The 26043-nt window shown below is 41.3% G+C and overlaps 1 protein-coding gene across 2 annotated transcripts in view; it reads right to left on the bottom strand.

Moving 5' to 3' along the window:
• dock1 (dedicator of cytokinesis 1) overlaps window positions 1–26043 on the bottom strand; it is a 297928-nt gene that overhangs the window by 198755 nt on the left and 73130 nt on the right. For both annotated transcript variants that reach the window (XM_054749267.2, XM_054749268.2), the window contains exons 15-18: window positions 16318–16416; window positions 15795–15867; window positions 8939–9042; window positions 8669–8852 (exon numbers count right to left, since the gene is read on the bottom strand). In XM_054749267.2, the coding sequence (XP_054605242.1) occupies window positions 8669–8852; window positions 8939–9042; window positions 15795–15867; window positions 16318–16416 (460 nt within the window). The remainder of the gene's footprint in view (window positions 1–8668; window positions 8853–8938; window positions 9043–15794; window positions 15868–16317; window positions 16417–26043) is intronic.

Raw genomic sequence — 26043 nt, 5'->3', positions numbered from 1 at the left:
TCTGGGGGAAGGCTCATTTCAAAGATTCAACAAAACTGGCAGATGGAGCGTGGAGAGATAATTAATCTGAACAAAACAGGTTTTCTGTCACTGCACAATTGAAATGCATGAAACCTTCACATTACCACATAAATATTTGTTTACAAATCATCCTGCCTCATGAAATATTTTTACCTTTTTCTGCCCTTTTTTTTTTTTTGCTTTTCTTTATAACAGTTATGTAAATGCAGATTTATATGAAATGTGGGAAATAAGCAATAAATACAGATTTGTGGTGAGGATTTCCTGTTTTATCAAAGTGGAAACGATCCATTACTGCCCTTCTCCTGCAGTCTAAATTTAGTAAAACATGCTGCCAATATTAAGGGAAGACCCAGCAGCCACTTCATCCACGCTTCCAGCACTGAGAGACCACCTGCATAAAACCAGCTTCATTAAAACGGCGTTGTGGGGATCTGTGATGAGGTGTCGTGTGTAAAGCAAGTAGTCTGTAGATAGGAGTGTTCAAGTGCTCTCTTTTTTCTTTTCATTACAAGAGTACATGTTCAGGATAAACCTCACGGGACCAACCACTTATACAGAGTTGAATATGTGGTGAGAGGGAATTAGAATTTTAAATATACTTGAAACCCAAAGGATTTGGCTCCTCAGCTGTGGCTACACTGTAGCTCATCCTCACCAGGATGTGTGTGTGTGTGTGTGTGTGTGTGTGTGTGTGTGTGTGCGTGCGTGCGTGCGTGCGTGCGTGCGTGCGTGCGTGCGTGTGTGTGTGTGAATGGGTGAATGGGTGAATGTTGTAAAGCGCTTTGGGGGGTTCCAGAACTCTAGAAAGCACTATATCAAATACAGGTCACTGGTCATTTTAGAAATGCACAGATTCTGGTCATGAGGGCAGATACCAATTTCAAATTTTTTGTACGTCTGACCTGCCGATTCTTCCAAATTTAGCCAATTTGATGCGTTACTTCTAAAAACTAAATCTGACTAGCCTGGCAAGCCATTCTATAAACAGCAGGTATAGAAAAGAATCCCCCATTTGCTTTCATTACATCCTTAAAGCTGCTTTCTGGAGGTTTCACCTTTCAGAAACTATGTATGATTTGTCAGAAATCTGTAAAAGTGATTATATCATCGTGTACTGTGAAAAAATGTAAGCAATACGTCTTTTTTTTCTTGCTACGCACGCCCCCTGCCCTGCAGAGCTCTGTGCAATAGGAACCTGAGTGCGGACCAGAACTAACCAATAGCGTTAGACTACCGCTTACTTGCTTCAAATTTAAGGAATAGCTCGGCTGATGCAGAGTTGATGAACTTTTCACGGACAAGTAAGTCTCTAAAATATAAATATATGAGAACACAACATGACATGAGAATAACACTCATAAAACATTGTGTTTTAGTTCTGTTGGTGCGATCGGATAAGAGAAATACTCCAGAAAGAAGCTTTAAAGTGAGGGTCAAGCCCTGGGTGGAGACATAGTTCATCCACACTTCCTGGGTGTTTCTCAATGCCAAGGAACCTTGCCTTGATGTCTTGGCCCCACCCCGGTTGCTTAGGAGATACTGTACGTCATCAGGAGCCGCCAAGATGTGTTCCAATGTTCATGTTCTACCGAGGCATGTGTTCTCTGTTTGTTAGCCATTTAGCTAGCTGAGCAAGGATACACGGGAGGTGGAAGCCGCGGTCACGTGATGCAAGTCTGTTCCAGTTAACCATTTTCTTTGACCAAGGAAGGACAGTGTCCTCGTAAGCAAGGCGCCTGGCCTCGCAAGACATCGTCTCGCAAGGCCGGGCGCCTTGACATTGAGAAACACCCCCTGTTATGAAAACGATTTTGAAAGACGCGTCGCCTGGCGGAGCGAGAGAGCGGCACTGAGGCAGTGATAGACATTTTATCTCCCGCTCAGTTTTCCCCTCCCAGAAATTACCCTGAAGTTCAAACAATGGAAACATGCAAAATCCTCCACAAGCACATGTAAAAGACAGAGAATGATGTTTTTGCTTGTGTTTACATGTCTATCCATGAGTAATCAATGCTATGTTAGCAAAAAATCTCATGAAACACTAGATAGATTGCATTCATCCACTGAAGCTACTTATTCGTCAGTAGGGTGGCAGGGAGCTGGTGTGTAACTCCAGCAGTCATTGGGTGAGTCAGTCAACTTTACAGATACCGAATTCAAATATCATGTGATAGCAGCTGAGCGTCAGAGAATCCATACACACAAATGTAAAAAAATGGCTCATAATTAATATTCGAATTTTTTCTTTGAATAATGCAGTTAGGGGTTCATCGTTTGTTTCCTACTTCAGACTATTTAATCATTTCTCCTTTTCTGAAAGCCATTCAAGCTGCAGCTGGGTACGAGTGAGGACTGAATGTGTGGCAACAATTGAAAAATACCAGTGATCTGAGGCTTGTAGCTGGCCGCAACATATACAGTAGAAGAAAACAGAAAAAAGAACTATGAACTAGTTCATTTTTTGGAAATTTGAAATTCTGAATTATGAACTATATGGAACTTTGAACTTGTTCACATATAAAACTAACTTCATCAACACTGGTGGTCAATGTGAATTCTTAATGAGTGCCAGGCCTTCAATCAGTTAAAAAAATCAACTCAGATGCTTCAAGTGTCAAAAAGAGCGAAGAGTATAAATCTACATAAATTAAGTGGAAATTTTGTCTAAAATTGTAGGATTCAATAAGGCAGACATAAAACTGCTCTAAAGAAAGGAGCTCAGAGAGTCTTTAGGAAGAGAAGACTGTGGGCTTGAGCTTTCTGATCAATATGCTTTGACAAGGATATGTCATCCTGACCCACCTAGTGGAGCCCAACAAATTAACACCATAATGAGTCTGGTAAATGTAAGAAGCCATGCAGGACTGAATCTGAATGTACAGTCCTTCTGGGCAAGACTGCATAAAAATAATCCTAATTTTCAAAATGGAAAAACAAGGGTAGGTTTCAGATATAAAACATCACATTTTCAAGTAGAAATTAAAACATTTCCTTATGATTGTTTTTGATGCAGCTAATTCAAAACACATGGAAAATCTGCTGTTTCAAACTTTAAAGATGTGGTTCACTGAAAATCCTTTTATTTTTCCATCTCCTACACCTATCTCCTGCATTAGCTTTGGATAAAAACACTGTAAAACTCTCAGATTTGAAATCCCTGACAGATCTACGTCACACTGTCTCTTAACATTCATGGACTCACCCATCTTGACTCACAACGGGGAAGGCTGTTGTTGGTTTAGCATTCAGAATCAGCAGCGGACATCTTGGCTAGTTTAAGCTAACCATTAGCATTAGCTACTTCACCACACGGCAGAAGCTCCTCCAGACTTGTGTTATTTGTGAAGATAAAACATCAACGTTGCAAGTATGTAGTGGAGTCGTGTTGCTGTTATCAATCTGATTCAATCAACTACTCCTTTAACAGTTTGTAACTAGCTATAAATTACAGCACTGCAGTAAATCCAGAAACTTCAATTTTACTTTATTGCAGATTTTAAGGCATGAACTCTAAAGCTAATAACTTGATTGACAGTGATTGACACTACTGGTTGTTCACTCTGGCACATAGGATTGTCGTCAATCTCAATGGGACACAAGGAGAAGCTGGTAGCACTCAGCTTGACTTTATTATAGACAGTGTCCTAGTGAAAGTCATCAGAGGGGAATTACGACCACAAAATATTTTAACTACACATACTCTTGTGGAAATGGAGCCAACTGGAATATTACAGCAAAAGACCTTCGATAAAGGTGCCTGAACAAAGAAAAACAAGTTCAGATGAGAAACACTTCTAGCTAGGGTCCTCTTGCATGCTACATTTTAAAATGTAATTAAAAGCAGACATTTAAGTGTTTTAAATACTAATTTAACGTGTCCCGTATGGTTGTCATGGGAAACCTCTCCCTGTGACAGCTCCTTCACTGACATTAACACCCTCAGAGCGGAGTGGGAGGGCGCTCGGTCAGCTGGGTTTAAATGACAGCTTCTACGACAGACTACGCTTAACAAGTCTCCACGGAAATATTACTGCAACAACGTGATGTTAGGAGGCACTTTCACTGCTAAATTTTCCCCTCGTGTCAGAAATGTGACCAAATCACGATGTATGGTCTGCAGTGGCCTCATTATCGGAAACTTCTAGAACCTCGGTTCTGCGTGTTATCGCTGCAATGTGCAAGAACGTTAACAATGAGAAATTTGTTTTTGTCTTCCACACGTGTTCATTAGGGAGCAGATGTGTGCAGCAAGGTTATGACAAGTCCATGCATTAGTGAGGATCCCAGCAGAGAGGATGGGAAAAAAGGGGAATCAGGTGTGTTGCAACTACAGGTGTTGAGTCTGTCGCGGTGAAGGTGTAACAAAGTGTTTTTATATTATCTACTCAATACATTCTCACTTATCTTGTGTTTTATTTTTTTAAATAATGAATGAAAAGGGGCACTGCTCTGGAAAAGTAAAATAATGAAGTTTAATTAGCCTTCAGTGAATCTTCTTCATTCCCAAATACAAAAGAGCATTTTGGCTCTAAATTAAAATCATCCCTGAGCTTTTTAAACAGAAAAACAAAGACGACTGACATCGAGTAAAGAAATGTGTGATTTTGTTCAAATAACTAAAAAGAATTAGACCACTTAAATCCATACTATGCAACTTTTTCATATTTTCTAAAATGACCCTTTACAGGGTTAATGAAAAGCCACTCATACCACTACCACTCTCTGTGGCCCGAATAACGTACTTGCAATTTCAGAGTGGTGGGCCGCCACTTGTTGGACTTAGAAAAAATTGAGTTGACCTGCCTGGATCTGCAGTCTGCTTCCAGCACATTTCCTGCATGTTTTAGATCATGAACACAGCTGATTTGTTTGATTTAGTGATGAATTGCCCTGGCAGACACTAATGAAGGCTGAGGAGACATTTCAGCTGTCAGATTAAGGTGTTAAAAAGCCATACTCACAGCAAGGAGATAAGTTTTGCTTTTGGTTCTTCTAAATGGACACTAGGGGGTGCTAAAAGCCAGCCAAAACTGAAAAATGCGCCTTTAAAATGAAAATGTTTGTCACACAGAGGCAAGCATGAAAACACACGAGACACAGTGGCTCGTCCACGAGGGTTTTCACTGATGTCTGCAGGCTGGTGGGAACACAAGTCACCACTATCCTTAATAGGCCAACAGGAAGAGATGGGGATTTCCTTCGCTTAAGTATGTGTAGATTTTCTCAGAACCACAAAATCACCGACGATATAAAAAATACTGCCAGACATAAACAGAAAAAAAGCTGTAGAACTCTACAGACAAGGACTGAATGTCAAGAGGAGGAAGTAGGGAACTCAAATAGGTGAGAGTAAAAGAAAGGATGAAGAAAAATCCTCTCTAGGACTCCAAGAATGAATGAGTGAAAGTATGCGTGAACTTAACAGAATCCCTGAACTTCTGCTCTAAGTGATGTGTGGGTGTGTGTCAGAGTGGATTCATGTGGATGAAACAGTGAAACGTGTATTTGTCAGAGCTCTTTTAAGAAGCAAGTGTTGTGTGGGCTGCACAAACAATAAATAAAGTACTTATTGGAATGTGTGAGTACTTAAGGTAAAACGTCAATCAAGACCAAATGTATCAAGATGCAGAAATAATTTCACACAAGTATGCACAAATATTTAAACAGAAATGTGGAAATATGTATTAAAGTCATGTACAAGCTGACTGGATCAAGATGAGGGAGGTTTGTATATCCACTACTTTTAGATTTCGATCTGCAGAAAAGGGCTTTCTACAACTCCTTTTTGAGCCAGATTCTCTCTGGGAATCCTTGTGAACATTTGTGAGGACGTTTCTTTGTATGAGTGTTGCTGGGATTTTTAGACAGATTAAAAAAAGTGAAACAAATCCCTTAAAATTGTCACAGGCTTGGTAAACCACCTCAAACCCTTCCTGTTTTGTTATTTATTATTTTGTTTGAGTGAGCCTGAAAAAGTGAGAAACGGGAGACAAACTTTAAATAAAATGAGGGTAAATCGTAACAAAGACATAATCAAGACATTAAGTGAATCAACTGGGACAAATACTTTCACCTCATTAACAGCTGCCCCGACTTATATCCAGTTCTTTGATACTCCTCTTATGGGACTCGTAACAGAGAAGTAACAAGTGTTTATACTGAACAGTCACATATGGACGTCAAACGCAGGTGCTGTCAACCACACATTGGTAACTTATGATGCACGCTCTCATCTTAAGGTCGGCATATGGCTTTAGGAGATGACACTCAGTGCTTTTACTTGTGCAGGTATGTCAACCTAAAGCAATAACCAAGGTAAAACTGGGACTCTTTAACCTACCATAAATCCTCTAATACAGGCCCGGGCCTGTATTTGACTCAAGCTCATCAAGCCCCAGGCCTTTATTGGAAGGAGGACCTGAATTAGAGGCTGGCCTCAATTTCTATTTGAGCAAAATGAACTAATGGTTCGATGGAGTTTTTGACAATTAAAATTGCGCCCACATTTTCAAAGTTAAACACATTTCTTTTAACAACGGTAGTTCCTGCTTCAGCCCTCTCCCCCCTCACCCGCGCAGCGGCCGCAAACTCACTGATGCGCCTGCAGCCTCTCGGAGTTCCTGCTGCTCTAAACATTAAAATAATTATTTCATTTTCTGTTCCTCACTTCTGATTACCTTCAGTGGTGTCTGTTTGTTGCAACCACCAGGTACAAAAACTAATTTGTTTTTATTTGACTATTTTTCTGTCCTGCCTGTTTAGTATCTTCCTGCATCTCCTCTCAATCCTAAAGAAAAACTGCTACCTGGGTTCATATATATTCACCTTATGAGTTACCTTTGAACTGCAGTTCTAAAAGATCTACTGACCGCAAAAACAGTGGAGTGCTCGCTGCTTGGCGGCCGCATCAGTGATCAGTGCGTCACCGGAGGACAAGGTGATGCGCCCCGCTCCACAGCAGCGAAACACATCAGGCGCAAATAAAAGACAGAAAACATTAAAGGAAATGAGCCGACATGAACGATCGCGTGTTAAATTAGTTTTTGAGGTGGCGACACCTAATTTGATAATGTTACTGTGGCCGTGCTCAGGACGCAGATGTCTGGAGCGCGTCAACAATCAGAGCTTTGCATGCGCAAGCTGGCTAGGATGGGGTGAGGGGAAGGTTAAATTGCAAGAGGGAAAAGGTCACAATTTGGTTAAATGTCCATTTTACGGCGGGTGTAAGTGCCGACGCTCTGGCACAGCGTGTTGCACCCGCCCACCCCCCAAGCCCCCCCAAACACCACCCACCCCCCCAACGCGCACGAGCTTGTCACCTGCTGACAGCAGGCTGCTGTCTTTTCTGTGGACTTCATCTTGCCGGTCATTATCACGTGACAGCGACTAGTCGATGACAGGCATAAAAAGTCACTATAGTGAAGTAGACTAGTTCATACAACCCCTGCTACTGCTCCCCAGTGTTCTGCAGCATAATCAGCACGTTCTCTTTGAACTTGATATCAAATTTTCGCCTCCTCTTCGTCTCCGCACCTGCCAAATCGCGGTCTGTCACTGGCAAATCAAAAGTGAGACGGATGACACAACCGCCCCCCCTGTGGTACTTGCTTGTTACCACATTCCACCCGGCCACAATAAAATACCGGCCATTATTCACCTTCGCCGACTCAGACGCCAGCCAAAATATGATACCCGGCCGTTAATTGAATACAGGCCAATATTAGAGGATTTACGGTAGTTTATACGTACGCTAGGAAACTAAATTATTGAATGAAGACTGTTCCACTCCGGTACAGTAGGGGCGACATACACCCTTTCATGTCGGCATTCTACTGGTTAGCTCATAGCAACAAAAATGAGAGACAGGAGTAAAGCAGGCGGAATGAAATCAGAATATGCACAATGGCCGAAGGAATGGACAAGAACACTGCAGCACAGTTTATTTGGTACATGTTGTACTGTTTGATGGTGTGACATGTTATTTTGTGGCGATGAAATTATCAGAAGACCACCTCTGAGATCTTGTCACTTCCGGAATGGGAGTGGCCAGCCGGTCACAGCTCGGCTAAGCCGTTTACATGGAGAGCAATTTGGTTTCTAACTGCATTATCTTGGAGCTCAATTTAAACCAGCTCAACTTCAGCCAGACCACTGCGCTTTATATGTATTTTTAAAGTCTGACTTCAGTCAAACTAAAGCAATAGCTTGATTTTCTGACACTGCATGTAAACACACTGATTCAGGGGACTCAAGACCAGCCTGTTAATTTCAAATCAGCAGCATGGAAAAGGTCCTGGTGCTTCATGGAAGAGAAAGGTCATCTATCCAGTAACTAACATGTGCCACGAAGGACAGCAGCAGCATCTTATCAGCACCACCTGTGTATTTTGCATTTGTTTCTTTTTTATATACCATACCCAAGTTGGTCTTTGTGGCCAAATTCCGACTTATAACCATGATGTTACTTAATGGTATGTACAAACTCTGTACAACTCAGAGCGGAAATTTGCAAACTGGTTGAAAATAGTTGCAGCGCAGAGAGATAACAACTGTAGAAATCATCTAACAGGTGCAGGATTTAAGTTTCAGACTAAAAACACGAGTCAAGAATCAAAACTGCTGATTAAACTGTTGAAGCCATTACCGTTCTGTGTGAGCTTGGTAGAACAGACCAGGGTGGAGATCTGGAAGGAGTCCTTGCTGATGGTGCAGGTGCTCAGGGTCTGGGTGCTTTTCCCACTCAGAGTCAAGCCCTTCTCCTCCAGCTCCAGCTTGGTGGAGGAGAGGTTCATGTAAATTGATGAGTCATCCATCTTCTTGGCTTCTGCCTGTTTTTGTGATTTTGAGAGGGATAAGATTAACAAATGTTTCACGAGATGGGGAAAAAGTGTCAAGGGAGATTTTCCACATTTACCTTGTACATGATGAGATCATGCTCACCATCCCTCAGAGTGGTCCCGTCGTACCGCATCAGTTTAACAAACGACAAAGCAAATACCTTCTCTGACTTATCTCTGGCTGTGGGAAGGGAAAAACAAACACGAGCGGAGAAAAAAAGAAAAGAGACAGACTGGGTGAGATACCGATGACGCTGTACTAAGTCTTCACTTGTGGCTTTTGTGTAAATTTGCAAACAGACCAAATCTAACACTTGTGCACACAATTTGTTTAAATGAACAGTGTCCAATGTCAGGAATTTGTTTATCGGACAGCTGATTTTGCTGTGAAAATAAAAACTTGCAGGATTGGTGATAAAATAGATCGTCTCAACATTACAGGCTCAGAGTCAGCTCCTGAGTGGGCAAAACAACACGCTGCTCCAAATGAATCCCATCTCTTCACCAATACCGGAACTTTACTTTGCATAAATTCCCTCCTCTCCCAAAAGTGAGACAGAAATACAGATCATGCATGAATAAAAATTGTCAGGTCAACATCAGAGGAGTTGGCAGGTGCAAATATGATCAAAATAAATAATACAGCCCTCAAAAACTGATGGATCTCTCTGTGACAACATGCACCACTCACTAGAAATAACACTGATGTGATGTGAGTTCAGACAGAAGCACCCAGAAGTTATTTTCTGTTGCACTAGCGGTAGATGCAAGAGTCACAGCTGTGAGCCATTTGGGTAATCCCATAATGCTAAAGAAAAGTCGTGTGTTGAGCTGGAGCGACCCAAGTGACGGATAAACAAGGAAGAGAGTTATGATTTTGTCCTCTAACCAGGCGTTTGGGTGAGGCCACACATCATCGTTGTGGATCAACACGCTCAGATTTACGTGCAGAAAAGAGACGTGATTTATCGCAGTGGATCTCGCCTTCGATCTGCATAAATCTGCTCATTGGTTTGCTGCCTGCAGCCTCTTGTGTGAATAATTGCTGCTCTCAGAGGAACCAGTGGAGGGGAAGCGCTGCATGCATGCCACCAGGTATTACCTGATGGACATTAGTGACTTCCTGAAGAAACACGAGGGGTTAGAAGTTTGAATTTTGAGGTGGGAAAGGGGAGAGTTCACTTTCAGGAAATCAGAGCTCGGTTCGTGTGGTGATTCCGCAGACTTCCACGTCTCAGGCGGGCTGTCACTTCAAATCAATGCTGAGTTTTTCTGTACTGCGCTTTAAAGCTCCACTCACCAAGTAGTGGCATGCTGACAGGTGGAGACGAGGTGAAAAGATGGTGGTTGTGTTTCTCTACAGCCAAGGCATGGTTTAAGATAGCAGCCGTCTGCCTGATGAGGCCTGACAATGTTAGTTAGAGTGGTAGTCTGAGAGACTGTACTAGAGCTGCACTAAGATAGAGAGCACATGAGCTCCACTAGTGGCCTTGGTGAGCAGCTCTGTCACTCTGCGTTTCTATGTAAGGTTCAGCACTTGCCAGGAGAACAGTGGAGGAAGCAGGAAGGACACAGGGGAGACGACAGCAGAGGAAGACATTTCAAACGCCTGGCAGACCCTCTTCGTGCCGCTCAGCTGCAGAGGGGGAGATCTTTGCAGCTTGTGCTGGCAAAATGTTTATAATATGAATGATTTAAGATTCTGCATTCAAATGATTAAAGTTCTGAGTGAGACAGGAGAGTGAAAAGTCTTAAACCATGAAAAATAAATCACTTTGATGATTTGGGTGTTTTTAAATTCACATAAAGTGCAATATGTGGGGGAAAAAGGCAGAGAGTTGCAAACATGGATCCTGAAAATCAATTATAAGGATACTGATTTCTTCTGTTTTTGCTTTTGCACCACATTTATTCAGGTCAACAAAACGTGATAACCTGAATAAATACAAAATGCAGTTTTTCAAATATTAATTTCATTTATTAAGAGTTTTCCTAATCATCCAGACTGTGTGAAAAAAGCAATTAGGCCCTAAACCTAATGACTGGTTGGAATAAATGAAATCAGCATTTGGGTTAACACAGGTCTCTAGAGGATTTTTGTCCCACAATTCTTTACAGACTTGTTAATGATCCACACTGAAGGGTATTCCTAGCATGAACAACTTGTTTAAAGTGACAGTCAGTGGCGGCTGGCCAGTAGAGGGCGATAGGGCGCCGCCCTCCCAGTTTCCCCACTGTTTTTAATTTTTATTTAAAAAAATAAATAAATAAAATTAACAATAATCACATATTCTAAGTTAATTGTGTGTTTTGTAACAAAAATAAATCACATATATATATATCTATATTGTCTCTGCCGGTCTCTGCCGGTCTCTGCCGAGCGGTGGAGTTTGTGTGCTGTTTTTCAATCGCCCAAACAGGACGAGACCAGCTGTCCAATTGCAGACAAGAATATCAAAGGGTAGGAATGGGAATGTATCCAATCAGCGTCGACGTTGTTTCAGAACGTTTCAGAAGCATGATGGGCGATAGAGCTACCGCCAAGGATTTCGTTGGTGTTCGGTAGAACTCGGAGAGTCTCGACTCCAGCACGTTTTTGGTCGTGACTCGTGACGAACATGGAGCAGACGCAGACATGGACGCCAGTGAGCCTACAACCAGGATACCGGATCTCAGCAGCCACTGAATTCAGTTCGGTCTCTTCTCCAGTATCCGTTTGAGAGGAGAACTATGGTGGAAAAACTTAATGTCAAAGAGCTTGGACCAGATCAGCCCGACGTAAAGATAAGCCAGCAGCAGGAGGAGAAGGGTAAACTGTACACACGACGCTTCTCCCACAATTGGTACACCAGGAAGCAGTGGCTAGCTGGATGCAATCATGCTAATGCGTTATTTTGCTTTCTGGGTTTGTTATTCAAAAAGGCTGGGATCCACAGAAGGTGGATGTGGAACTTGTGTCTCATTGGGGGACTCCATTCATTCTCTGACTGAGGAATGCAGCGCATCAGTGCAGCAGCCAACAAAGAAACGGAGGACGTTTGGACAGGGAGAACAGCAGCTGGGTGCAGAGGTAAGCTGTACATTACATTTCTGTAAACAAGACAATCAGAATCAGAAATCCTTGGTTGTCCCACAAACCGGGACATTTGTTTAATAACATGTACATTGTTTAATGTGCAATAACTGTAAAAACTAATTTCAACACACATACCTATTATACATATTTAATCATGTAAATGTGTATTTCAAGTAACTTTGTACATACATCAATCTGATTCCATTTTACTTGTTACACTTCTTCTGCAGCAAACAAATTTCCCAGCTTTTGGGACAATAAAACATTTCTGATTTGTCCCAAAAAGTGGGAAATATGACATTTGTAAGAGGATACTGATGACATTATTTCCTATGAAAGTGTTTCCACTTTCCATAAGTCCTAACAGTGTAAATTTCTGGCATTTTGTCTAAGTAGTGTTTACTACCATTACTGTAACAGTGACCTGCTCATAATTTTTCGTGTTCACTCAAATGTTGAAATTAAACAAAATGTTTTTGTTACTTGCCTCTTGCATTGCCTATTTACCATTTATGGTCATGTTATTTTATGTGCAATTTAATGCAGTATTTTTCAACCTTGGTCCGCAAGGCAGTTTGCCAACAGTCAGACACACCTGGATTAATCAGTTTGTCCAATAATGTAAGACAGGAGATAAAAGAGCTGTGCTTAATTCAGGAAATAGTGAAGTTGTGCACAAAGCTCAGAAAGCACAAGTTTGTTAAAAAAAAAAAAATAGCACACCCCCACCAAAAATATTTTTCACCAGCCGCCACTGGTGACAGTATGTATTTTCCCTGGCGATAGGGGGCAGTAGATACCTAAATCATTGAAAAGTATACATTATTTTTGTGTTCATGTAAGTCCTTACCAACAGATGGCCATTAGGGTCTTAAATCCCTGGGAGTGAACCCTCTAGCAAAATAACAAGAACAGCAGATTCATTCTCATCACTTGCAATGAGTGAAGAGGTCAATATGTAAAATAATGTTTATTAATGCTAAAAGTTTTGTAACCATTTGTTACAAATCAGTAAATGCATTCTGTCCTAATGAGCTTCCGTAGAAGAAAACATGGCATCCAATATGGCGTCACCTAGAGACTTAGACCCGCTTCCATGTATTTTAGACCCAATTTTTATGGTTCTGTTATGAAAACATCAATATTTTTCAACAGCTGGGTGTCTTCATTCATTTACAACTACATTTCAATGGATATTTTCAGAGATTAATGGTAAAAACTACACATTGTCACTTTAAGGTCAAAGGTCAGATATTTTCCTCAATTCTTCATAGGGCCAGCATCTATATTTAGATACTTCCAATAATAGATTATATAAATTATTATACAATATAGTATATTCTTCATAACGGAGTTCTGAAATAAGCTCATTCCATGTAAAGCCAGATATTTCAAGCCTTTATTTGTTATAGTTGTGATGATTTTGGCTTACAGCTTATAAAAAGCTCACATTCAAAATCTTAGACAATTCCAATATTGTGGAACGGTTCAATGTTCTAGACTCAAAGTGTCATTATCTAATCAGCTAAAAATTCTAGAACACCTACAAAGGGTTCCTGAGCTTTTAGATGGTCTGTCAGACCAAGTTAAATTTCTGAGACAATAACAGACTTTTGCACCATATTCTAATTTTTTTGATTATTCAAATTAAGGCAGGTGTTCCAAAGAGGCCCCAGAGCATCACACTACCACCACCATGTTTAGGTGTTGGTATGATGTTTTGACTATCATGTTTCTGAAATGCAATTTTAAGCAACAATGTGTAGTTTTAATCATTATGATGAACACAATTAATGTTATTGAAAATAAATTTAATGATACCCAGTTGTTGAAAACTTTGTGATATAAAACCATAAAAATCAAGGGAGTGGGTCTAAGGGTGTTTCTCAATGCCAAGGAACCTCGTCTTGATGCCTTGGGCCCGCCCCAGTTGCCTAGGAGATACTTTATCAGGAACTGCCAAGGCGTGTTCCAATGTTCATGTTCTACCAAGGTGTCTGTTCTCCGTTTGTTGGTCATTTAGCTAGCTGAGCATGGATACAAGCGAGGTATCTTGGTCAAAAATTTCAGAGAATGCAGCGCAGTATTTTCAAAAGGATGACGGATCAGAAGATGGCGGCTACTTCAGGGGCTTTCCAGTTTAAATGTAAGTCAACTAATTGTAGCAATTGGGCTGATATCTGAAATGTTTGTTTTATATCCCAAGCAGTTATCTATGGCTGGTTAGTTGCTTAGTAGTTGCAGTTTCGGTGGCTAGCGGGTTGTAACTTGCTTACACATTTAATTTAACAAATATATACACAATTTAAAAGCAAAAGGCTCGTTTTATATTCATATTGAAACTTATACATTTAAAATATAAAGTTACCTCCTGTGTTACGTGATGTCACATGACCGCCGCGGAAGCCGCGGTCACAGGACGCAAGTCTGCTCCAATTAACTTCCTTTGACCAAGGAAGGACAGCATCCTCGTAAGCAAGGCGCCCGGCCTCGCTAGGCAATGTCTTGCGAGGCCGGGCGCCTTGACATTGAGAAACACTCCAAGTCTCCGGGTGACGCCATGTTAGATGCCACGTTTCTCTCTACGGGAGCCCAAGAGGACAACATGCATTTACTGATTTGTTACAAAACTTTCACCAATCATAAACGTTGTTGTTTCACACATTTACCTCCTTACTCCTTACAAGTAATGAAAGGGAGTCTGATGTTCTCGTCATTGTGCTGGAGATTGTGCATCCATCGATTTTTGACCCTAATGGCCATCCGTTGGTAAGGTCTTACTTGAACACAAAAATGTCACTTGCTTGCAATGATTTAGATAAATACTGCCCTGTATCACCAGAGAAAATACATATTGTCACTTTAAGGACAAATTATTCCTGTCAGAGTCTTGGGAATCAAAATGTTTGTTTGAGTTGTTTTAGCAAATATGACTGCTTTTGTGTTCTTTTAGGTCAGCAGAGGGTATTTTTGCTACTTGTAATCACTCCATTTATCTGTGCTCGATAGTGACACTATTATCAAATATTATATTCCATTGACAAGCTAATGTAGTTGTAATCCACAGTCCCCATACTGTAAACATACTAGGTGAGATGGTGAAATTCATGGTCACTTTACATAAGTCAAAAATAATACAGCCATCAAACCTTCTAGCGTGCCTCTATTGTCGGTAAAAGTTAAAAGTTTAGCCGCATCAGTATGCCCCAGCAGTCCCAGAGCCACTTGAGGTGAGTTTCTATAGTAACCGCTACAGCCAGATAACAGCAAATCACAGTTTCAAAAGCGAGCCTCCTAACAGCATTAGTCCCTGCAGAAGCAGGGTGTCAAGCATGACAAGAAGGCTCTCTAAGTAGATTATAAACCAACACAGTGCTCTGTGGCCAGGAGAGTTCCTCTGAAACCACCTGCATGTAGGTGAGAAGCAAATGCATCCGAGGGGTTTTGAAGCTGGATGATGACAGCTGCTGCAGATTAGGGAAAGAGTCACTTGTTCAAAAACTTTATCTCCTGCAATCTTCCTGCTACGGGAGGAAAGATGTCACCTGGTGGAAGATGGATGGGATGCTTACCTGACCCTTACACCCTCAGTCATTATATAAAGTATACTAACCAAGTGTTAAATTCAACAACACACTGACCTAAATAAATAAAAGCTATTCAGGTATTATCCCATCCCAGCTGTGGCAGACGCAAACCAATACCTGTGACTAAAGTGTCAAGGTATTTATCACCGTGCCACACATCTGCATGAGCCGTACGTCGTCCATTGGCTGCAGTAGAGGCCTGTTAGCATCCATTTGTACACCTGGTCATCACCGAGCACTCATTATTCACACGCTGACATTTATACTCACAATCCTGTGATGAACGGTGGCGGAAGGTGAACCGCAGATGGCTCCGGTTCACGTCTTCAATAGGAATAGCGACCTGAGATAAGGAACAGAGGAGCGCCGTGTGACGTTCAGACTCAGGGAAGCACAAGCTAACCAAAAACATCCACTTTGTTCCGTTAAACTGAAGAATGAGTCGTTTCAATCACAACACACTAACCTCTGGAATCACTGTTGCTTTAAAAGCTGCCTCATTGTCTTCAGATATTTCTACTCAAACACCCACTGGGCAACAACATTCCAGGCAGTGGTGTGTGGCAAATTAAAAGTGCTTTTCTTAGCAACTGACAGAACAACCCAGATGGAAAAAATCTCTGAATCCTCCGTTATTGGGTCAATATTTAGCCTTCTGCTACAAATCACGAGCTGCAACAACATGTGCTGTTGTGACTAGTGAATTTGAGAACTCCAGTGTTGCGCTGAAGCATGGGGAAAATGATAATTAGAGGGAAATGGCTTTGATGGGAAGATAAACAGGGAAACACACCTTTATGGTTTCAAACCAGCGTGGCTGCTTCACTTGGTAGTAGATGACAGACTTGTACTCGCTGATGCCATCATCTCCAGCCCCAGGGAAAATCACATTCTGGAGACAAAAACACATCATCTGATCAACCGTTTATCTGACCGAGCTCTTATTAACTAGCTTACAACTTCCTGAATGGCCCCAGTTTGGAGAATTAGAGTGTAAGTTTTATTATCATCTTTAAATATTACTTTCCACTGAGCAGGAGACAAAACAAAGTGCTGTACATGCATATAAAAAGAAATTAAAACAACAACGAACCCTGCAAGGGCCAACAGAGATATACTTAAAAACAGATAACAGCAAGAGATGAAGATAAAACAACAGACTCTTAAGCCCTTTTCAGATAGACATTCTGGAATATGAGTGGACAATTCAATCCGGTTTTTAACCGGAACGGTGTTTTCAGATACACCACTTTTGTACCGGAACTTGTCCTTTCGGCTGCCTTCACACAGCAGGGAAAAGTTCCAGATGTCTGGGGGGGGGGGGGGGGGGGGGGGTTCGGACTTATGTTAAGCATAATTCTGCGCACACGAAGATGCATAAGAGACCTGGATGATGAAGCTCAATGGTTAAAGGAATCACTGAAGCGGTGTGAAGCGCTCCGTCGCGCGTCTAGACGGTACCGTAGGAGACGAGCTGCCATGGTTCGCCGCATGCTACAGGAGCGAGCTATCTAGGTGTGCACAGCATCCCCCGATCCCCTCCTCCTCCCCCTCCCCTCTGTCCGGAACTCGACCTCACCAGTCCGAAGCAGCCACCTTGTCCGTAACAAGTCCGGACCTGTTACTAGGGGCGTCGTCCGGTTAAATTATGGAAAACGTTTTCCGGATGTTTGTATTCAGACACAAAGGTCTTACGGACAGAGTCCGGAACATTTCCGTTTTTCATGGCCTGTCTGAAGGGGGCTTTGCTGGCAGTGAAGGCACTTCTCTGACCTCCAGTGGAAGGTCATTTCACAGCTTCAGGGTCAAAACCGGGAGACCCCAGCCTCCTTTAGTCGAGCATTTTACACGTGGAAGGACCAGTAAGTCTTGCTGTGACTATCTAAGTGCACCTGAAGTGTTGTAACGACTGAGTACGTCAGACAGACAGGTTGGAGCCCAGCCCAGCCCAGACACTCAAAAACAAGCATCTTAAACCTGACTAAAACAACCTGGGAGCCAATGTAAATGAGCCAAGACAGGCGTGATATGTTCCCACATTCTGGTGCCTGTCAGGACTCTAACTGCAGCACATTGGGCATGCTGGAATCGGGCTAGTGCAGCCTAACGAACTCCTGAGTAAAGTTGCAGCAGTCTAGGTGTGAAGTAATGACAGCATAGACTACACACGATACAGGAATGCTGTTCAAGGAAAGTTTAACCCCCAATCCACACCAGGAGCATCTGTGGCACGTTAAGGCAGCCTATGGGTTGGTTCACACTGGCTGCAGCGCAGCACATTTCCGGTGCCTCCCAGAAGCGTCTCAAGGATAGGAATGGGTTCTATTTTTGCTGCGACACGCTTCTGGGATGCAGTTACGATGCCTTACCTATACAAACATTACATCTTCACTGTTGAGCAAATTAGGCCTCCATTGCCATCCTGTTTGTCTTTTTTTTATTCCTGATCTAATACTTTAGCAATGCATTAAGACGAAAGAAGAGCACACTAGAGTTATCCTTTAAGTTTTTTAAATAATTCATCTATTTTTCTTTCTGTAGTCATGTCATTTCATTAGTTTATTTGCCACAAAACATCACTTGTTTAGGAAGTACATTAATAAGAAACATGTTAATGTTAAGAATAAATGTAAAAGTAAAATTGTTGCTGCTCATATTTCAAGTTGTCAGCTCGGTGTGTGGATATCTTTGGTGTGTTCTTGCTGTGTTGAAATTCTAATTCCATCTTTTAGTTCTTTTTAAAACACAGAAAGGTTTTATTTACCTGCAATGTTTCGTTTGTGGCTGCAAAAGATGAATCGGTGTGTGTATGCTTTTAATGACGGGGATGGCATGGCATATGATGGTCAGCAGCAGGGTCACTCTTTTCTACAAAACACCTGTAGTGCTGCTGCGTCTCTAAAGTTAGAAAGCAAAGCAGATCATACAACGACTCAAGGAGCCCGCAGAACCCGACGTTCGCGTTAACCAGACATTTTCCGTTATTTTTCTGATGGAAATATCTCAAGGCTGTTGGTCGTTTTGACAGACTGGAATTACCCAGACGAACGCAGGTGCACAGACATTTTAAACACACAGAGAACATGCGGAGGTAACAAAATCTATCAAGAAAATAATCCTGTCAGAAGATCTGAGCATTATCTCAGACTTGGACACCATGATAAGCACAGCTTGCTATTGTCAGCATGCATGCATTAGTGGACAGCGCTCTGAGGAGCAATATTTGCAATAAAGTCCAAGTGAAGAATTTATGTTTTTATTACTTGATTGCTATCTCACAGAAGTGATCTGTTTCTTAACAGATTTGTTAAATGTTAAAGTTAATTACATTTTTTTTAAAGGAGCATTCTAGATCTGTTTCTTTCTTTTCTTTATTCTTTTTAATGTATTGAAAATATCGAATCGGGACTCGGTATCGGCAGATCCTCAAAATCAAATGACTCTGACCCGAGGGCAAAAAAAAACCTGTTTGGGACATCCCCATCAACCATTAATGATCACACTCAGGTCTAAGATTATTTGAGTGTTGCTATGAATGAATGGGATGTGCGGTGTGAGAAGAAACCAAAGACCTTGATAAAAATCCACGTCAGGAAAGCAGGTCAACTTCATGCAACATAAGCTAACAGTGCAAGCCAACGTGCAACATTATGGGTGTTTTATTTTGTAAAATACAAACCCTCATGTTCAGAAGTTAAAGAGATTCAGATTTTTTTTTTCAGTCTGTGACTGTAGCGCATCCATTTAAAGACCAAATGGAGAATTTAAATATTGGACAGCATGAGTTCTCAAAAAATAGGGAAAGGGGATACCTGGAACAGGTGCTCTGTTGCTTATTTGAATGTAAACTTCATTTGTGGCTTGGACATCCAGTTATTCTTCTGATTGCTGCTTAGGTGTCACAACATTGTCGTAGAAGAAAGGATGAGAGGGGAGAAATATTCCTGCTGGACTCGATCACTGTATCTACTGCAACTGCTTTCATAACTGACGATGATGAAATTTACTCTTGTAAATAATCCTAGAACTCCGTGAACTTGGTCATTTAATGCGAACCACGGCGATGAGGTTTACAAAATATTCTATGACATTCAGAATATTTGAGCCGTTTCAAAATGGCAGCAATCTCCAAGTCTCGGCCGTGCTCAGTCTAGCAGTTAGCTCATCAATCCTGTTGGAGGTGAGCAGATGCTATCAACTAGATGCATAACGGTACATATTTAGAACTTTTACAAAGACGCATAATGTAAAAATGCTGACAAAATACTCAAAGTAAACTTTAAGTGAAGGTGGTTGATCGATTATCATTCAGTGAAAACATTAGCAGCCTCATCACACGTGGAAAATTGACTTTATAAGATTAACTCCCTGGAGCAGAAAGCCTTAATCTAGCAGAATGGCCTTTAAAAGTCTGGATGTACTTTATGCATGAGCACCTGTGTGCTAGCTGTCAATCTCACCATAGCACTGTGGATGAAATAAATTAGAAATGAATTATTTAAAAAAGAGCTGCTGGAGCTCTGACGCAGAAAGAGGGATGGTGAGCACAGGAAAAGCAGGTCAGCTGGTGCTGATGGATCCAACCATGTAATTTGGTCTTTCATCTGGGTCCTCTTCATCTCTACAACAGGTTGGGGTGAGTATGTAAAAAGAAAAAAATATGACATGCCCCACTTGGGGAGTTGGCACAACAGGTGGAGTGACAGCGGGTAGCACGCATGCCCTGTTTTCTATCCATCTGTGCTGTGCCAGCCTACCTCTCTCCTTCCAGTACTCCAGCTGACTCCCCGGCCTGCTAGTGTACCGCAGCTGAAGTACTCCTACACTAATAGCTTCTGACAACCAGCAATTATGAGAAATAACAGACCCTGTCTCCCCCCCCACCAGCTGTGTTGAGCAGAAACAAGGAGGGGGCAGGTGCTAAATCTCTCAAATCTGCCCCTTCACAAAGTGGCCAGTTTCTGACAGCTTCCAGTGTAAGAGAAGTGGCTGCAGAGGTCTGAGAGAGAGTGAGAAGCAGGTTTCGGGAGGTGCGCTAATATGTCAAAATGTCATTGGCTGCAAATCCTTTCTGAAAATGAGGAACGATGACAAAGTCAAGGGGAAGCAAGACAAAAGGTAGAAGATAAGCAGATTGCGATGGATACAGAGAAAACTGCAAACTGCAAAACTACAATTAATTTACTTAGAAACAAAATGAGCATTTAAAGAGCAAGTCACCCCCTACCAGAGTATTACTCCACTCCCACTTCCTGTTTGAAAAATGCAGCAATTGCGGTTGCCTAGCAGACCGAGAGGGTGGAGCCGCTAACAAATACACACACACAGGCTCACAACGACATTGTGACATCATATGGTACCAGCTAACGTTCTAGGGTACCTCTTAGCCAGTAGCGATGGCAGACTTAAATCCAACTGCAGTGCAGAGTTTTTACCTGACAACAATACAACACTGAAAGTCTTAGGCAGAAAATTTTAATTTTAACTAAAATGCGCTTAAGTGCAAAACTATTGACTACACATGTCTGCAACACGATTAGACACGCATTTATATACAGTCAGGTCCATAAATATTGGGACATTGATGCAATGCTAACCTGTTTGGCTCTATACACCATCACAATGGACATCAAATGAAACGGACAAGATGTGCTTTAACTGCAGACTGTCAGCTTTTATTTGAGGGTATTTACATCCAAATCAGGTGAACGGTGGAGGAATTACAACAGTTTGCATACGTGCCTCCCACTTGTTAAGGGACCAAAAATAATGGGACAATTGGCTTCTCAGCTATTCCATGGCCAGGTGTGCGTTATTCCCTCATTATCCTAATTACAATGAGCAGATAAAAGGTCCAGAGTTCATTTCAAGTGTGCTCATTGCATTTGGAATCTGTTGCTGTCAACTGTCAAGATGAGATCCAAAGAGCTGTCACTATCAGTGAGGCAAGCATCATTTGGCTGACATAACAAAAGAGACCTATCAGAGATAGCAAAAACATTAGGCATGGCCAAAACAACAGCTTGGAACATTCTCAAAAAGAAGGAACGCACCGGTGAGCTCAGCAACACCAAAAGACCCGGAAGACCACAGAAAAAACTGTGGTGGATGACCGAAGAATCCTTTCCCTGGTGAAGAAAACACCCTTCACAACAGTTGGCCAGATCAAGAACACTCTCCAGGAGGTAAGTGTATGTGTGTCAAAGTCAACAATCAAGAGAAGACTCCACCAGTGTGAATACAGAGGGTTCACCACAAGATGTAAACCATTGGTGAGCCCCCAAAACAGGAAGGCCAGATTAGAGTTTGCAGAACAACATCTAAAAAAGCCTTCACAGTTCTGGAACAACATCCTATGGACGGATGAGACCAAGATCAACTTGTACCAGAGTGATGGGAAGAGAAGAGCATGGAGACAGAAAGGAACTGCTCATGATCCTGAGCATACCACCTCATCAGTGAAGCATGGTGCTGGAAGTGTCATGGCGTGGGCATGTACAGCTGCCAGTGGAACTAGTTCTCTTGTATTTATTGATGATGTGACTGCTGACAAAAGCAGCACGATGGATTCCGAAGTGTTTCGGGAAATATTGTCCGCTCATATTCAGCCAAACACCTCAGAACTCATTGCACAGCGCTTCACAGTGCAGATGGACAATGACCCAAAGCATACTGCAAAAGCAACCAAAGAGTTGTTGAAGGGAAAGAAGAGGACTGTTTTGCAATGGCCAAGTCAATCACCTGACCTGAATCCGATTGAGCATGCATTTCACTTGCTGAAGACAAAACTGAAGGGAAAATGCCCCAGGAACAAGCAGGAACTGAAGACTGATGCAGTAGAGGCCTGGCAGAGCATCACCAGGGATGAAACCCAACGTCTGGTGATGTCTATGTGTTCCAGACTTCAAAGGATTTGCAACCAAGTATTGAAATGTATAAGTTTGATTTATGGTTCTTATTCTGTCCCATTACTTTTGGTCCCTTAACAAGTGGGAGGCACATATACAAACTGTTGTAATTCCTACACCGTTCACCTGATTTGGATGTAAATACCCTCAAATACAAGCTGATAGTCTGCAGTTAAAGCACATCTTGGTCGTTTCATTTGATATCCATTGTGGTGGTGTGTAGAGCCAAAAATGTTAGCATTGTGTCGATGTCCCAATATTTAAGGACCTGAGTGTGGCTTATCAGAAACAAAAAGTTGATTTGGGGGTGTTTTAATAGCTCTAACATCAGGGCCAGTGTCTGATAATCAAGCTCGACACAAACATGGTGGACGAGAAGCAATAAACAGAAATTGACTTTAAGATTAATAAATTCTCCAAAAAATATCATCTTTACACTTCCTCAGCTTGCATTGACAAAGCTCCTCAGTTTAAGACTAATGAGCAAAACTGATGCAGCCAAAGGTAATAAAGCTCTCTCTCTCTCTCTTCAGATCCACTGTAAGCAGGGAGGCTCATTACAACCAGAACTCTGCCATCTCAAATTAGTTTTAAATCCAGTCTGACTCCAATTACACAAGTGCTTTACAATTATATAAGGTTATTTAATTAAGGGCAAACTAGATCACAAAAGCCTCAACATTGAACTTATTTCACTTCCAGAACTTCCCACCAGGATATTAGCATGTTAGCATGTTCCCCCATGCATGTGAGCATCCCATAACATTTTATTTATATAGCGCATTTAAACACAGCATATGAGCTGACTAAAGCACTGCACAAATAACAATAAAAAGGTAATTTAAAACTGTTAAAAACAGCATAAAATACAGGTAAAAACAACCAAAAAGCAATACAAAAAAAAAAGGGGGGGGGGGGGTGATAACTTAAAAGAATACTTCAGTTTCCTCCTACAGAACAAAACCATGCTTATTAGGATTATTACCTGAATTTCTCTGTCTACGTTTGCACTTTAGATAACACTCTACTAAATAAACCAACACGATTTAGAGAAAATGATCACAAATGTTATGTTAGAAATAGAACCATTTATCTAGTCAATGGAACAGTGGCAAGACCGAGTTTACAGTTTTTTCAACACCTGCACTGGTCTCTAGTATAAATGAATGCCTTTTGAGTCGACCTAAGCGGGATGAAAGTTCTGGCGCTCTGGTTTCAGGAACTAGAAGTGAGCCAGAGGAAGAGAGGAATAGAACACTGCAGGATTTGGAGCCGTATTTGCTAATATTCAAACATCTCTCCTCTGATTGGCTAACAGGAACACGACTCTACTACTGTTTGCTCTGCAACGTTGATGTTTTATCTCTACAAATAACATAAGCCTGAAGGAGTTCTGCTGTGTGGTGGAGTTGCTAATGCTAAACAGCTAGCTTCTATTAGTCGAGACATTCTCTGCTGTTTCTTGGATGCTGAACCGAAAACAGCCTTCTCCGTCACCAGCCAAGATGGGTGAGTCCGTAAATGCTAATTTATAGTGTGATGTAGGTCCGACTTTCCTAATCCGAGCTTCACCCCATCTATTTTCTATCGGCGGCTAATACAGAAAATATAGGCAGAAGATAATTTTCTCAGTGAACTTGGTCTATATATATACCGTATTTTCCGAACTATAAGCCGCTATTTTTTTCCAAAGCTTTGAACCATGCGGCTTATAATGAGGTGCGGCTTTACAGAAGATTTTCTGTCACCTGCCAGGGGGCGCTTTAGCAGAAAGTGAAACAGGTGGAAGTCAACAGTGGAAATCGAAGAAAGTGCTCATATTAATTTAGCACATGCAAGCAGCCGGCACGACGAAGAATCATTTTCAAATCCATACCCCCTCATCATGGTAACTACACGTATGAGTTCATCTGATGCCGCATTTAAGTTGAAGGCCATCGATCTGGCAGTAAAGGAGGGAAACAGTGCTGCCGCACGTAAGCTTGGCATGAATGAATCCATGGTTCGGAGCTGGAGACGGCAGCGGGAAGAACTCATTCAAGCCATCTTCTCCCCGGGATGATGACAGCAACACAGACAGCAACGCCACAGAAGAGGTATGTGACCAAGCTCTTCAGAGGCTGCTCAACTCCGACACCGAAGATGACTTCAGTGGTTTCAGTGGGCAGGAGGACGATGAATAAACCAATAACTTTTCTGTTTTGTTTGATACTGATCAGTTCAGTTAAACTACGTTTTCAGGTCAGTAGATATCTCAGCTTTTTGCCCGGTGTAGGTGCGGCTTATATTGAGGTGCGCTCTATAGTCCGGAAATTACAGTGTGTGTGTGTATATATATATATATATATATATGTATATATATATATATATATATATATATATATATATATATATATATATATATATATATACATATATATATATATATACATATATATATATATATATATATATATATGTATATATATATATATATATGTATATACATATATATATATATATATATGTATATACATATATATATATATATATATATATATATATATATATATATGCATATATATATATATATATATATATATATATATATATATATATATATATATATATATATATATATATATATGCATATATATATATATATATGCATATATATATATATATATATATATATATATATATATATATATATATATATATATATATATATATATAGGGAGGGTTCCTACTTTTACAGCCTCTTATCTTGCTTGTTTCATGTATTGTGTCAAAAACATTTTACAGCTAATAATAAATATACTTATAATACACACTTCACATGAAACCCACAATGGTTCGGCCCCTCTGGTACTCGTGTCTGACTGATCTCAACCTCTCATGTCATGTAATAACTAGTAACAAAGAGGTGTTTCTGAAGTTCTGGATGAACCTAAACGGGTTAATTTGAAAAACTAGACAAAATTCACTGAAACCTTTACATTTTTTTCTCCAACATGCACACTGGCAGCAAATATAATGTATTTATTTTATTTTAAGAGGTGTATTTGTAGTCCCACTGTCTTTGTGTGTAAAACAACAACAACAACACACACACACACACACTGCACAAAAGCTTGGTTTATGCTTGACACATTTACTTTCCACTTGGTGATGCGGCTCGCGGATGGAACGCGCTTCACAACTTGCAGCGTTTACAGTTCATGCGGCTTGTCTCTGCGGTGAGCCAATATTCTCCCAAACTGTAGGGGGCAGCATGGAGCTCTACGGCATGCATCCAACACTACACCATAGTAGAAGTAAAAATTACTGTTGTTTACAACATGGCATTCCAGCATTTTTTTAACTGCGTCCTCGTCTTTTCCGACAGTGCGAGCTATTTCTCTCCAAGAATTATTAACAACATGTTGATCACGGTGATCTCTGAGAGCTGAATCATACAAATGTCTGTATTTAAGAACCTCTGCCATACTAGTTCTTGCTGGTCCGCCATGTTTTTCCATGTCCGCCCGTCTGCGTGGTTAGAAATTTTCCTAGGTGCGCGTTGCGGAAATTTTGGGCCGTGCGCAGGCGCGGAGGAGGGGCGTGGTTGTTAAAATGACGCAATTTCGCCA

The sequence above is a fragment of the Nothobranchius furzeri genome, chromosome 16 (genome assembly GCF_043380555.1).
Source record: "Nothobranchius furzeri strain GRZ-AD chromosome 16, NfurGRZ-RIMD1, whole genome shotgun sequence".
Taxonomy (NCBI): Eukaryota; Metazoa; Chordata; class Actinopteri; order Cyprinodontiformes; family Nothobranchiidae; genus Nothobranchius; species Nothobranchius furzeri.
This window is presented reverse-complemented; position numbering and strand designations above follow the sequence as displayed.